Source organism: Oryza brachyantha, chromosome 3, assembly GCF_000231095.2.
Source record: "Oryza brachyantha chromosome 3, ObraRS2, whole genome shotgun sequence".
Taxonomy (NCBI): Eukaryota; Viridiplantae; Streptophyta; class Magnoliopsida; order Poales; family Poaceae; genus Oryza; species Oryza brachyantha.
In genome coordinates this window covers 8,141,323-8,156,052 of record NC_023165.2, presented here as the reverse complement: position 1 = coordinate 8,156,052, position 14,730 = coordinate 8,141,323, and the positions used below count along the sequence as shown (strand labels likewise).

The following is a 14,730-nucleotide window of genomic DNA, read 5'->3' as shown; positions in this document are numbered from 1 at the left end:
AAAAGAAAAAAGGAAAAAAAAGAAAAAAAGAAAAAAAGAGAGACAGAATCTCGACCACAGTGGGAGTCGAACCCACGACCTTCTGATCCGAAGTCAGACGCGCTAATCCACTGCGCTATGCGGTCATTACTGTCGAAGAAAATCATAGAATTTATAAGTTCTTTAAGAATAATGGAGGAAGGAAAAAACAAAGGAAATGAGAGGAGAGGGAGAGGGGACCAAGGAAAAGGAATGGTTCCACGCACGTGCGGCATCTGCGGGGAGCAGGCCACCGCGGCGGGCAGGGAAGCATCGCATCCGGCTCCGCGCCACCACGTGCCAGCGCCTCCTCCGCCTCTCGCCACCACCGCACCTCCGCCTCCGGAGACCGGAGCACCGGCGCCGGCGCCGGCCATGAAGCAGCTCAGCCGGCAGTCGAGCCTCAGCAAGCAGCACCGACCGCACCACCACCACCGCCTCTCCCTCTCCCGCTCCCTCGCCTCCTACCTCTTCCGCGAGCAGCGCCTCCTCTTCGTCCTCCTCGGCTTCCTCCTCGCCTCCTCCTTCTTCCTCCTCTACCCGTCCCTCACCCCGCACCCCAACCCTCTCTCCTCCTCCTCCTCCGTGGCTGCCGCCAGTACGGTCGCCGCCAGAATCCGCCGCGGCGGCGCGTCGTCTGTCATCTCCGCCGCCGCGCGCCGCCTCCCCGTCGGCGTCCGCAAGCCGTCGCTCCGCGTCGTCGTCACGGGAGGCGCGGGTTTCGTCGGGAGCCACCTCGTCGACAAGCTCCTCGCCCGCGGGGACAGCGTCATCGTCGTCGATAACTTCTTCACGGGGAGCAAGGAGAACGTCGCGCACCACCTCAGCAACCCGCGGCTCGAGCTCATCCGACACGACGTCGTCGAGCCCATCCTCCTCGAGGTCGACCAGATCTACCACCTCGCCTGCCCGGCGTCCCCCGTCCATTACAAATTCAACCCCATCAAGACCATCATATCCTTTCCACTGCAAATGCGGTTTCTCATTTCGCACAAAAATGGCTCTTTTCTGCTTGCATTATTGAATTGCTGAAATGGATAGGAGTTCTTGAACAGTAGGCCAATAATGCCAGGACAAATTTGGAATTTTGTGCCTACATAGCCATTTGCCTGGAAGAATCTGAATTTGTGTTCCAACCCTATATATATTTTTAAAGTTTGGTTCCTTAAATGTTATTGTACAAGACAAATGTGATGGGGACCTTGAACATGCTGGGACTGGCAAAGAGAGTTGGAGCAAGGTTCTTATTGACCAGTACCAGTGAGGTGTATGGTGATCCTCTTGAACATCCACAGAAAGAGAGCTACTGGGGCCATGTCAATCCCATAGGTGCTAATCTTGTCTGGAGGAGCAAACATTTGTGAATTGCTAGCCTGGCCCATTCAAAATGGGCACTCCACTGCATTATTCATATGTGACATTATGCCGCAATGTGCAGGTGTTAGGAGTTGTTATGATGAGGGGAAGAGAACGGCAGAAACTCTGACCATGGATTACCATCGTGGGGCTGGCGTTGAGGTAAAGTTTCAGTCATTCAGTGTCTGAATAGGTATCTGGTCTGGGTTTTGGAAGAGCGTCCAAGATCTTGATACATACATTAATTGTGCAAACTTTAGCTAATATTAATTCTGCAGGGGTCCCTCAACAAACATTAATTTTTCGAAGTGAAACATACATTAATTGTATAGGTCCTAAAATAAATGTTATGATCCGGGAATGTATGTGAGTCAGTGAGTGAACAGCTTTGTTTTCTGCTGTGACTAGTCACCTGTAGTTCTCTGCTAGTTTTTTTGCTTGACCTGGGTGGCGGGTTAATCACTCCAAGTAAAAGTGGTGAATGAAGTCTTTTGTGGGGTGGGTGATAATTGTTGGAACGTTGGTTTAGTCTAGTTTGTTAGGTTGTGGAGCTCTCAGATTGTATGTTGGGAAGTGCGGCTGATTTTTACAGACTGTTGTGTTTTCAAATCATTTCTATTAATGGAAATTGGAGGGGATTTTTTCCCTTCTTTTCATAAAAATGTGAGTGAACGGCACAAAACCTTCACCTATGAATTTTAGTGCTATTTATAGTTGATGTTTGGTATTTATATTTTGTTTTAGTGAACTTAAGAGGGCTCCAAAATTGAGATACAGGTTTTATTGCTCTATGTTGTATGTTATAAACTGTTATCTGAACTTTGTTTCGGGAGATCATACCATGGACATGCCTCAGGACATATGATTCATGGAATTTCACTTTATTTTATGTTGATGTTTTGTGTCAAAATTGGTCTGTTGCTAAGCTTTTACATATAGTTGGTGTATTATTGGAACACATAATTTGGAACATTTGATAGGGAGGCCGTATGGTTATTGTGACAAGAGCTAGGCAATCTCTCCATGCTGGTTTAAGTGCTGCTTAAAAAGAACTTTTGACTAAACAAATGTTTCTTCTCAGGTGAGAATTGCACGAATATTCAACACATATGGCCCTCGTATGTGTTTAGACGATGGTCGAGTTGTTAGCAACTTCGTTGCTCAGGTTTGTGTCAATTTATGATTCTAAGTCTTAGGAAAATATAAGTGTAGTTAAAGTTCAGCATTACTTACTACTGAAAATGCCTCATTTCCAGACTTTGCGGAAACAGCCAATGACAGTTTATGGTGATGGAAAGCAGACTAGAAGCTTTCAATATGTTTCAGATTTGGTACTTCCAGCTCTACTATTCCCTTGTTATATATCGAAGTTTCCTTTTAACTAGAAATAACTTTGATGCTTTATGCATTCATAGGTTGATGGATTAGTAACTCTGATGGAAAGTGAGCATATAGGACCTTTCAACTTGGGAAATCCTGGAGAATTTACCATGTTAGAGCTTGCTCAGGTTTGGCTTTCATGCTAAGGCCTTGTTTAGTTTCCAAATTTTTTTTTCCAAAAACATTACATCGAATTTTTGGACACCTAAATAAAACATTAAATATAGATGAACCAAAAAACTAATTGCACAGTTATAGAAGAAATCTTGAGACGAATCTTTTGAGTCTAATTAGCCTATGATTAGCTATAAGTGCTACAGTAACCAACATGTGGTAATGACGGATTAATTAGGCTCAAAAGATTCGTCTCGCGTATTCTAGGCTAGTTGTGAAATTCGTTTTTTCATTCGTGTCCGAAAACCCCTTCCGACATCTGATCAAACATTTGACGTGACACTTATCCTAAAAATTTTCTCAATCTAAACACCACCTAAAACTAATTATCCTTCCCTCTCCTACTCTCTACAAGCAATAAATGTCTGCCCTTTTTCTGTAGGTAGTGAAAGAGACAATTGACCCAAGTGCTCGTGTTGAGTTCAAACCCAACACTGCAGATGATCCACACATGAGAAAACCAGACATTTCTAAGGCCAAATCTCTTCTCCAATGGGAGCCAAAAATCTCGCTGAAGCAAGGCCTGCCACGTATGGTTTCAGACTTCCAGAAGCGCATCATGGATGAGAATTAAGAACCAAGAAGGAATGATCGGATGCGAAACTGTAATATACTTCCCAGAACATTTTCAGTACCCTGACAAGCTTAGCTGCAGAATTACAGACAACTTGCCCAAATTTTCTTCTTTGAGGCAATTCTTTTTTTTTTTTACAGGTAATCTCTTGTTTTGTTTTGATTTCTTTGATACATCAGTATTATCAAAGGATGTTGTTATCAGAAACTTACTGCAGTCAACAGTAGTAGAAATTTACGTAGAACTTTTTTTTTCTTTGTATTTTTACTTTGTTATTATCTGTTCTGGGGATTTCCTCTACTAGAGGACATCAGAAAGATACTTCAGTTGCCTCAATAATACTACTATATAATCATGTGATCAAACTCATCAAAGCAACTAGTGCATTGTATACAAGGTACAGTACATGTAGAATACAATGTCACGTAGTACTTGAAATTACAAACATTTCATGAAGCTGAGGAGCAGCATAAGCTGCAAGGCCAAAATCTTAAGATGAACTATATGGAAGGAGGAGCTCAGATGAGGTGAATGCTGAACTGGAGGAGAGTCTCGACGCCGTCGGTTGTGTGCTCGTCACCGGAGTGCAGCGTCTCGATGGCCGCGAACCCCTTGGCGTTCTCGTATTTGCCCGTGCCGCCGATGATGGCGACGTGGGACTCGGGCGCCGCCATCCGGTGGACACCGAAGAAGCTGAGCGTGTCGCCGTGCTCCTCCCCGCCGTCGAACATGGCCGTGAGCGCGAGCGTCTTGCTGGTGCCGTCCTGCGAGCTGGCGACGTAAAACCCCTGCGCCCTGCCGACGACGGCGGCGCCGAGCTCGTGGCCCTCGGTGAGCTCGTCGTCGATGACGGTGGTGGTGCCGAAGAGGAGGTTCTGGAGCGTGACGCCGGACGGCAGGTCGCCGGCGTTGATGAATGGGGTGTTCTTGCTGCCGCCGTTGACGGTGTTGCCGTTGCTCTGGACGATGGTGGCGGACGTGCCGCCGAGGCCGGCGACGTAGGGGACGTTGTTGCCGTCGATGAGGTTGCTCGCGCCCTGCGGCAGCGGCACCGCGCCCTGGATGGGGAAGATGTTCTCGTTCGGCCGCGCGAACGGGAGCTGCCCGTTCGCCGCGGCGCTCGCCACCACGCCGGTCACGATGCGCGCCGACGGCTGCGACCCGCCGAGGATGTCGTGCATGAAGAACGTCAGCGGGTGGTCGCCCGCGCCGGCAGCGGCAGCACCGCCAGCTCCCGCGCCCGCATTGCCCGCCGCAGCAGCGCCGCCGGCTGGCACGGCCACGGTCGATACCACCGGGTCAGCGGGCGGGTCGGTCGGCGCGGGCAACGGGTCGGCTGGCAGAGGAGCCTCCACCGGCACCGGCGCTGCTGCCGCAGGCTGCTCGTCGAGGACGCGGCCGGCGAGTGCGCAATTCGCCGCCGCGAGCGCGATCACCACTAACCGCAGTGCCGCCTTGACGGCCGGGCAGCTGCCACTGCCAGCCATGCTCGCCCGCTCTGCTGCCGGACAAGAACGTACTGCAGATTGCAAGTGCTGCTTTGCATGTCGCAGCAAGGATTTTATAGCGAGTTTCGCTCGCAGCAAGGATTGATGCGCCATGGGTGGAGTTGCTGATGGCGCTTTGTGTGGTTTTTGTGTTAGTTGCAGTTGGGAACAGCGTCCAAGATTAACCTAAACCTCTGGGAGAGACGAGGTGCGGTTGGTACTTTCGTGCAGACGATGGCACGATGCCACATGAACATCAGGGGCAGGCAATAGACCGGCCATGTACTCCTCCAGCCTGCTCAAGTGATTAGAGGAGGAGTTGGCCTCTTGGCCTTACACTGCTGCAAGAATTTCTGGAAGATTATAGGAAGATAATTATCGCTCCAATCGTTTTGCTTTTTGGAATAAAACCTGAGACTGATCGAAAAATGATTTATAAGTACAACTTTTATATACTGTCTAAAGCGATTCAAATCAAACATTATAAAGTAAACTATGATAAAAAAACATAAAACCAATTTAATATTAAAAATTTAAATGTTGGCTTATAAGCTGTTGCACGCATGAATTAACGGCAAGACTGAACGGATTTTCAGCAGTCTGCACCAAATTGGAACAGGTTCACCAGTCACTCGAACCCAATAGCATTGGGCGGAACGAGGGTGTTCCCAGCTTTGCAATCGCAAGCTCACAAGTCACGACATTACAGCAAGAATGTCAAAGCTAGCATCTTCCTCGGACGTATGCTTCCCCACTGAATATGGAATAAACACTAGCATTGCCACATTAGCTAACAAGAATAACACAGGTATTACTTGCATGCAGGTAAATTCAACACATATACGATTTTGGTTCATGCCAAAACTTATACTCCGGCATCATGCCACAGAAAATGTACTTTTTTTTCTTGTCTAGTCAGGAGGGCCAACTCCTAGGTCACAGTTATTAAACCCCCATAGTTACAACCAGTTCCAACCGGAAATTTACTTGGCTGACAGTCGCCAGCACACCTAAAGGCTAAAACAATCTCACCTTCTGTTTTTCAGTAGCCACGAGAAAATTTTCAAAGTTCTTTGACCAATTCGTGGCAGCTTCCAGCAACCATCAAGGCATCAACCACTGAACTGCCAGTATGCTTTAATGGCTGTAGGGATCAAATCATGTCTAGCCACAGAACATAGCAGATTTTGTCACCCCTAGAAACCCGGATATGGTTTCCTGCAGGAGATCCTCATGTAACATTCTCCCGACTTCACTAGCAATAAGATCAATGCCGTCTTCAGAACCAACCCACCCCAAGTCCATAAATAGACCCTCATGAGCATACTCCATTTCTTGTCGGAGCTCGATCACCCTTTGCCACACCACCTCAACAAATCCCTCCTGGTCCAATCTGGTCGACCAACTCCAAGACAAGCCCTTTGAGCTCCGCTGCATCAGAGAGGTGATTATATCTGTGATGACATCGTTTGCGAGATCAAACAGGAGCTTCCTCTCAGGTGACGGCCATAGAATGAGGCTATTGTACTTGTTTTCAAGTATGTCAAATACATCAGGTCCAGCTGGGCACTCTGCTAAGTAGCACACGTCTAGTAGCTGATCCCGGTTAGCAGCATTAATGCCCAAAACAATCAGCATATCAAGTACATAAGAGAAATCCCTTTCTTCTTCATCCCTAAAAGCATGGGATATTTCCTTATCTGGCGGTGGCTGACTTGCTGAGGTAAGCTCATCATCACTCAATATTAGCTCAGTGTCATCTGCGCTGTCTGTAGCTTCCATCTTGAGAAGTCGCAGTTGCATTCTCAGTCCTGTGATATCCCAACAAATCAAACTTAATAACATGAATTAGTAATAAGATGTTAGGGAAACAAGAACTCAATTACTTGCCTTGAAGATCAGCACTAATTTTCTCAAAATCACCAGAGTAAATGTCTTCCGCGTCCAAAGAAGATTCAAGAACAGAAACTGGACTTTGTTGCTCATCTTTGCTTGAGCTCACTGGAGATTCAGATCGAATCATCCATGGGGCTTGATTGCTATCACTTTGATGGTCATCAATCCTAGTGGCAGACACTGATTTTTCCTCAAATTTACACACTGGGTTGTCATCATCCTGATGCTGTACAATTCTATCAGCCTGTGTGTACATGGATGATGTCAGCATGCAAAAGATGCCAAGAAAGGGACAAATGAAAACAAATCAACATGATATCATGCACACCGAATATTCACAACAAAGGCCTTAGCATAAATACGATGGTACCAGACGTGCACATGAAAAATGTGTTTTAAGGAAAAATGGATGATACACAAAAAAATTCATACAGAAAAAATGCATCTAGCTTTTTTCACACTAATGGAAGAATTTTTCCATGGGAAATGGTCAGCATGAGGCAAGAAACATATTCAATTAATTAGGTAATGGGCACTATATATGTAATTTACCTCAGCCACCAAACTGTTGAGACTAGATAAAACAAGATGGTCATCTAATTCTATTGGTGACTGTTGATGCATCTGCTGGTTCTGTCTATCAGGAGAGCAGAGTTCTTTCTTCTGTCCAGCAACCACAGGACTTGTATCCAGATAGTACACTGTATCTAACTCATTATCAGGACTTGAAGGATGTAGAAGTGTCTCTTTAGATGAATCAGTCAAAGCAATACCATTTGTTGGCTCCTCTGAATTTACATGTATTTCACGTTCAATTATCATTCTTTCCTCATTATCTGAGGAGACAAGATCAGCTTCATCGCTATGAAGTGTCACATCTCGAAACAGAGATTTTCTATTCCTGCTGTGGCATGCATGTTCAGAATCATGAGTTCCTACTTTGAGAACATCTTTCAGCATAGAAAACTCATTATGCCTGCCAGTTCGTTTTCTGTTGTTTGACTTCTGAACTCCCCGATTGAAGGGTGTTGGAAGAGATTTGGACCTTGGTAAATTACTTGTAGCCGCATCTCGCCAGCCATCATTGCTGCTGATGCCAACACGAGTGTTACATGTGCTTGGCATTCTATCTTTATGTGATTCACCCCTTGGATTTTTCTTGTTTGATATTTTCTGGGTAGCAACTTTTGAAGCTTCCTGGTCAGAAAGAGCAAGCATGTCTCCAAGCATGCTGAACCCACTATTCTTGTCTTCTTGATGCTGATTTCGGTGGGCAGCCTTCCATCTGTTAGAAAGGTGTTTCTTGGCCTCCCTGCTAACTTTTGTTTCTTTTGAATATGCTGGCGAGGACGTGAAGCTAGAAGAAGCCCATCCATCAAGTAGCTCAGAAGATCTATGAAATACCTCAGGAGACTTGACATTAGAAACAGATGACAGAAACTGTGACCTTTCATCTGAAACAGACGTGCTGGTCTCTGGTTTGAGTATTTGCTTCCTGCTTCCAACACCCCTAGCAGCTCTCATTTGTTTCATAACCCCTCTAGCAATTTCTTTAGACCCCTTTGCCACATCATCTAACGTTTCAGAATCTCTCAAGGGGCCTATGTATTCTTCAGTACATGAGTTCCACATAGCATCACCATGACATGGTTTGTGCCTCCTAAAATCAAAACGAGTTAGTTCATTTCTTAAGGCAAAGGCTCCTTCAATGTCCTGAGCTTTATCAAGACTTGGCTTCAGGACAACAATCCGTGTGGAGCACATTTGCTGGTCACTGATTTCCTGGTGACTTGGCCTTGACAGTTTCTGTCTTAGTAAACCAGAGCCTTCTTTTGGGGATTGACTGGGCAACTTAGCATATCGTCTACTCTGAGAGTGTTCAACTTCCTTTTGGTTGTAGACGTAGCTTTCAGCACCTTTATCTTGCGATGAATAGATATCGTCTGCATCAGTAAATTGATTTCTTCTAGATGGTTTTAATATTGTAATGCAATTGGCAGTAGAGGATGGAGAATCATGATCATGTAGGTCTCTTTTGACTATAGGATCAAGTTTCTGAAGAAATTGCAAAAGAAGATCTTTATTAGATACCAATGTGTCTAGTGTTTCACTGAGCTCTTCTGATAGCTGAAGGGATTCATCAGCAGAAAGTCGTTTTGCATCTATAATTTTTTGCCTCATCTGATCTAGATCAGGACTGCCAGTCTTGTTAAATGTGGAAGTTCCATTTCCACTTGTAGATCTTGGGCTCTGGTGTATTTTCATTCTTGTTGCCTCCATAACTTCAAAAACATCTTTGACTTCTGGAATCTCATCTGTGCTTCTCCGATGTGGTATATATTCAGAAAAACTACGCCTATCATGAGAGTAACAAGGTGAGGACTTTTCTGCATGACTTTGGGCATTTCTGTTTTGATTAGTGGTTCCAAATGAAGGCAGTGAATCAAGACCCATTAGTCTTCCTACGACACCTGGCGAAGTGTGCCTAGCATTGAAATCCTTCGAGAATTCTTCATCAATAAGTGTTTTGATTGGTATACCACTAGCCTTCTTAGGTTTACTTTGCCAGTTCTCCACAGCAAGCTGAGAGCAAAAAAAAAAAAAAAGGAATAACAAACCATTAGCTAAAGTATAGGAGAGTAACAAAAGACAGTTATGTACCACCCATTTTCAAATTTGACTATTAGCAACATTCACTTATACTACAAGAGAGAAAAGGTATAGTAATAAAAGACAATTATGTACGACCTGTTTTAGGATTTCACTACTGGAAACATTCGCTTGTATTGCAAGAGAGACAAGGTATAGTAACAGAAGGCATTTATGTACTACCCATTTTCAGATTTCACTATTACCACATTCATTTGTACTACAGAGATACAGAAAATGTTGGTATGATGACAATAAGTGTGTTCCAGTTTTGAGCTTTTAGTTTATGCCAGAGGTTATTATTATCATGCTAGAAAACAGAACATGTTTTTTAAGCTCCCTATTTATAATACTCAAAAGTATGTGAATACACAATATATATCTTTAATTAAGTGCAAATCACTCACCATAGAATCAGAAAGCATCCCAGGATTACTTGCTTGTTTCCTCAGCATGGTCCCTGTAATAAAAAGGAAACGGTGAATATTTACTGTAGATGGCAAAAACAAACTGCATGATGAAACAGCAAGCAGAAAATATACTTGGTGTTGAACTAAGGGATGGAAAGGGGATTTTCAAGCCCTGTAGGAAGATATGTACTACTGTATTCCAGGCTTGATCAAGCATGCATCGACAGCACATAGATCAGTGACCACAAGAAAATAAACTTACTTTTGCCATAAGAAAAAAATATACTTGGTATACTATTAATAAACAAACATCAAATCTAAAAAGGAGAAGTCAAAAAGAAAAAGATCGGAAGACATGTAAGGGTAAGGTTTTCTAGCTCCCTTGATCCTATTCCTTCAAATGAATCCATGGAAGTCCAGTTTGACAAACAAAAGGGAAAAAAAAGATTCAAATAGCCAGCTTGTGCAGAAAATCTGTCATTTGCGGCGGGGGGGGGGGGGGGGGGGGGGGGGCTAATTGAATGGAATTCAGTTCGCAAATATACCCTGGGAGTTCCGGATTACCTGCTAATTTTATGAGGAAAAGCGTTCTATGTTTGGACTGCGGAGTGATCAGAGGTAAAACCTTTATGTGGCATACTAATTTGTTTACTACAATAAATAAGTAGGTAAATAACCTTTCATTATGGAGCCACTTCGTACAGGGATACTCCTACAAACTTGCAAACACACATAGAAAGCGACTAGACAAGCACATAGAAGTGCTTTCATTTCATGATTTGGCAGTAGGCAGTGACAGGCTGAAATTTTTACCAACCTATAACACTTTTTAGATCAAAGGTCAATTCACCGGGCTGCCAAATGGATTACATGATAAGTTTCACTCCTGGAGCTTAACGTAGTGAACGGCTCTTTCAGAGACTAAGTGACAAATCTATGTTTACGCTAAGATTCTCTTGGTGATTAGAATAAGAAGCCCATTTGGCCATGAACCTTCACGGCATCCAACTGACATAGGCACGCAAAAGAACATTATTTAATGTTTTCACTTACATGTCCAGCAAACTACGGGCAAATAAGGTTTCTTTGCATGATCTTGTGGAAATAGTCAAGTCGACAATATCTCACATTTCCTGAAAATTGTAAGCTCTAGATGGCCTGGCCCAATGATAAAAGGCGGTCAATGCTCTAGCACTACCAGCCCCTCCAAAGGATGCAAAAACTGAAATCTGATATTACATTTATGTTTCATGTTTAGTACAGTAGTAGGATTTTATCCAAGAACTACAGAATCTAGGTTATTGTAGCTGAAATGAAATAACATAAAGGAAAAGCAAAAAACAAAACCAAAAAACGTCCGCTGGAATCATTTGAATTTTGAAAGCAAGAATCCTCTCTCTCTCCAATAAAGGCTTGACTAGGACCTAAAGTCCATGTGAAAGTTATGTCCCCTCCGTAGTTTAAAATACGAGGGTAAAAGAAAAATTCCACATCATTCTAGGCATTTTACGCTACGCTGATTTGTTTGAACTCGGAAGATTAAATGTCAAGCTAGTTATCCCAAATTCTCGATTTGATAACGTGATCAGCCAAAAAAACAAAAAGTACGTTCTTTCCTGTAACACTATAATATGATTATTCCCCTGTGAAGTATATAGATCATAGAAGAAACAAAAAAAATTGATTCAGATCGTAAGCAAACCCTAAAAGTGGAAGAAGACAAATGTACAAGCAATCCTATCTTCCTAAGCTTCCGACGGAAGCACCGCATGGGCAAAGGAGAAACTAGAGAAAATCTCTCAAATCTTCCCTCTTCCGACTTGGCAACAAGCCAGTAATAAAGCTAATAATAGTACAAGGAAACCCCAAGAAAGCCTTCACTATCAAAAAATCATAGATGAGATCTTCAACACAGGGACGCCTAAACCCCCCGAAAATTCCGCGCGAAGAAACCAAAACGCAAAATTCAAAACAAACGAAATGAGAGAGACAAGGAGGAGATGCGGGGGGCAGAGAGAGCAGCAAACCACGGTGATCGACGGCGGGGGGAGTGGAGCCCGCCGCATTCCTCTCCAGCCACCCTTCGCCGGCCTCTCCCCTGCGCCTCGATCTGCTGCGCCCAATGCTCGCCATGCCCGGCGGCGCGGTCTGGAGCCCCCGGCTGGATGCAGCGGCGGCGGCGAGACCGCCGCTCATCCACCACCGCGAGAGCGAGACGGCGAGAGCTAAACGAGCAGATCGATATTTTTCTCTCTCTCTCTCTCTCTGCGTGCGCGAGAGGAGTCGCGTTCGCGAGCAGAGAGGAGGGGACGGGAGGGGGAAGGGGGGTGGGAGGATGGGGAAAAGGACCTTGTTTTGTTTTGCCCGTTTCCTTTGGCTCTGCTGTGCCGCTGCCCGCTGTGCAGTGCAGCCTCTGGATGACTTTGTATTTTTTTCGGCTTCTACTGCTCTGTCTCTCTCTCTCTCTCTCTTCCCTCTCTCTCTCTGTATAACTCTCTAAATCTATCTGAAATAAATTTTCATATCTTCCGTCGAATCGGTGGAGCCCCATTGTACTTTTTTATTTGCATTAGGCCCGGGTTAGTTTCTAAAAACATCGTATCGAATCTTTAGACATCTAAATAAAACATTAAATAATCATGAATACCAAAACTAATTATACAGTTACGGAAAATCGTAAGACAAATCTTTTAAGCCTAATTAATACATGATTAGTTATAAGTGCTACAGTAACCAACATTTACTGATGATGGATTAATTAGACTTAAAAGATTCGTCACGCGATTTTCAGACGGAACCTAAAATTTATTTTATAATTAAACTACGTTTAATACTTTAAATATGTGACCGTACATATCGATGGGACCTCTCTCCCAAAAAAAATTTCCTAACTGAACATGGCCTTAGTTTATTTACGGTGAGAGATTTTATCGTGTGATTTTTAATATTGTTATATCATCAGAACATGTTTGAGCGAAGGAATAAAACAAGTGCTCTCATTGCAAAATTTTATTCCACTGTTTTGCAGGCCCAGCAAATGTAGATGATACATTCAAGTGTTCGATACTAGTTAATTAAATGTGTATAGATAAAATAAATTACTTTTTGTAGGTTTTAATCTAGTTCTATGGTCTAGTTAACTATGTATAGCAAGTTTTCTCTCCATGAAAATCAACTAATCTCTTTCATCATAAATTATATGTCATATTATCATTTGTGCATATGTGCCGTGTAATTTAATAAGATTGAAACCCCGCCGAGACTGCCCTTACGAGGGATAGCAATTTCTTTTAAAATCTTTGTGAGGCTTGTTAAGTTAGAAGGTGATCATTAAGGCCCTTTGTTTCCAATGATCACGGTTTGTCCAAATGCAATGTGCTTGAGCATTGCTATATTGTGATCAGCTATAGAAAACATAACTTTGCAGTTCCCTAAAAGGTTCATCACTAACGTCATTATGAGTATTAATAGTTCTAACATTGTATAATTGTCCATGTTTTTAATTTGCAGCCGGAAAAGTAAATTAAGGAGACATAACGTGGCACGAAACTTAAACTTCTTTGATTGAACATCATAACGTATGAACTCCGCGAATTCTTTCTACTATATATCCTCAAAAAGACCCACCCACATAAAGTTCACAAAAGTAGTATGATATAAAACCTAAAGCGCATTGATTAACTGCAAAAAATTCAATATTTTAAAAATAGGACTGCGACATCCCTAGTTCGACTTGCCACCAAACTTATAAACTTGCACGCTTTCTAGAAAACTAACCGAAAATCGATAATTTGAGAGTATTACTCTTCTCCCCAGCAACAGCATCCCACAAAAAAACCTCCAAAATTTTTGAAACCTGAAGGTTCAGAACAGCTGCTAGGACAACAACAACAAAAAACATCCATCCAAACCGTGAAGTACGTGAAGCATCATCACTTTCGAGCTCCAACAGTTGGACAAAAGAGAAGCCTAGCGCACTCGTCTCTAGCACCCCCTGCAACTCCCAAGTCACATGAAAATTTTAAACTAAAGGAGCCTATTAAGAAAAGCAACCTAGTAGAACTTCCCATTAAAAAAACAAAACATGTGTTTTGATATATTTTTCTCCCTAGTGGTCTGTGGGTTCACAGAGTCCTCCGTCCATTCTAAATTGATAATCACACAGGTCTACGTACAACCAACAAAAGTCTATTTAATCAGCATTGAAAAAACAGAGAGTCACAAATCTCGGGATATATATATATATATGCAAAACTAAAATTTGTAAATCACGTCATAGTCGATTGGATGGCTGTATTTTCCACATTTTGGCCCTTTTGAAAAACTTATTTTACAAATAGACCTTTGAAAAAACTTATTGCACAGATAGACAAATTTGACCGCACCAACGTCATTGGCGCCGTCGTTGTATAGGACGGCGTCAATGTCATTGGCGCCGTCCTATACAACGATGACGTTAATGGCGTTGGCGCGGTCAAAAAGGTCTATTTGTGCAATAAGTTTTTTCAAAGTTTTATTTGTAAAATAAGTTTTTTAAAAGAACCAAAATGTCAAAAATCTAGATTGGATGGATACATTTAAGCATTTAGTTATTCGTATTCCAACTAATACATAGTATGTTTTTTTTCCTTATATGATAATTAATTTGAGATTTCTCTTTTTCTCTTCTCTTTTTCTCTTATATGATGATTAATTTAGAACATGGTGAGTATTGTGTAATACACACGCTGCATTCTTTTCTTAATTTTGTCTCATGTTTTTCCTCAACTCTTATCCACACATTTCT

The 14,730-nt window shown here is 43.0% G+C and overlaps 3 protein-coding genes and 1 non-coding gene across 4 annotated transcripts; 1 reads left to right on the top strand and 3 right to left on the bottom strand.

Moving 5' to 3' along the window:
• Nucleotides 1-51: 51 nt before the first annotated feature.
• On the bottom strand, nucleotides 52-125 carry TRNAR-UCG. The gene has a single exon. It is a non-coding gene; the product is annotated as a tRNA-Arg (tRNA).
• Nucleotides 126-214: 89 nt separating this feature from the next.
• Nucleotides 215-3,866, top strand: LOC102721250 (UDP-glucuronic acid decarboxylase 1-like). Its single transcript, XM_015834359.2, has 7 exons — nucleotides 215-972; nucleotides 1,200-1,347; nucleotides 1,457-1,536; nucleotides 2,456-2,539; nucleotides 2,631-2,705; nucleotides 2,790-2,882; nucleotides 3,311-3,866. Exons 1-7 carry the CDS (start codon nucleotides 232-234, stop codon nucleotides 3,500-3,502), a joined length of 1,413 nt encoding a protein of 470 aa, XP_015689845.2. The 5' UTR covers nucleotides 215-231; the 3' UTR covers nucleotides 3,503-3,866.
• Nucleotides 3,766-4,989, bottom strand: LOC102709068 (dirigent protein 25). The gene has a single exon (XM_040521524.1). The coding sequence runs from the start codon at nucleotides 4,987-4,989 to the stop codon at nucleotides 4,021-4,023; it is 969 nt and encodes a 322-aa protein (XP_040377458.1). The 3' UTR covers nucleotides 3,766-4,020.
• Nucleotides 4,990-5,553: 564 nt separating this feature from the next.
• Nucleotides 5,554-12,277, bottom strand: LOC102720963. The gene is made up of 5 exons (XM_015835662.2): nucleotides 11,972-12,277; nucleotides 9,942-9,994; nucleotides 7,438-9,468; nucleotides 6,880-7,129; nucleotides 5,554-6,800 (listed from the first exon to the last, which is right to left on the bottom strand). Exons 1-5 carry the CDS (start codon nucleotides 12,138-12,140, stop codon nucleotides 6,154-6,156), a joined length of 3,150 nt encoding a protein of 1,049 aa, XP_015691148.2. The 5' UTR covers nucleotides 12,141-12,277; the 3' UTR covers nucleotides 5,554-6,153.
• Between the last annotated feature and the right edge of the window lie 2,453 nt (nucleotides 12,278-14,730).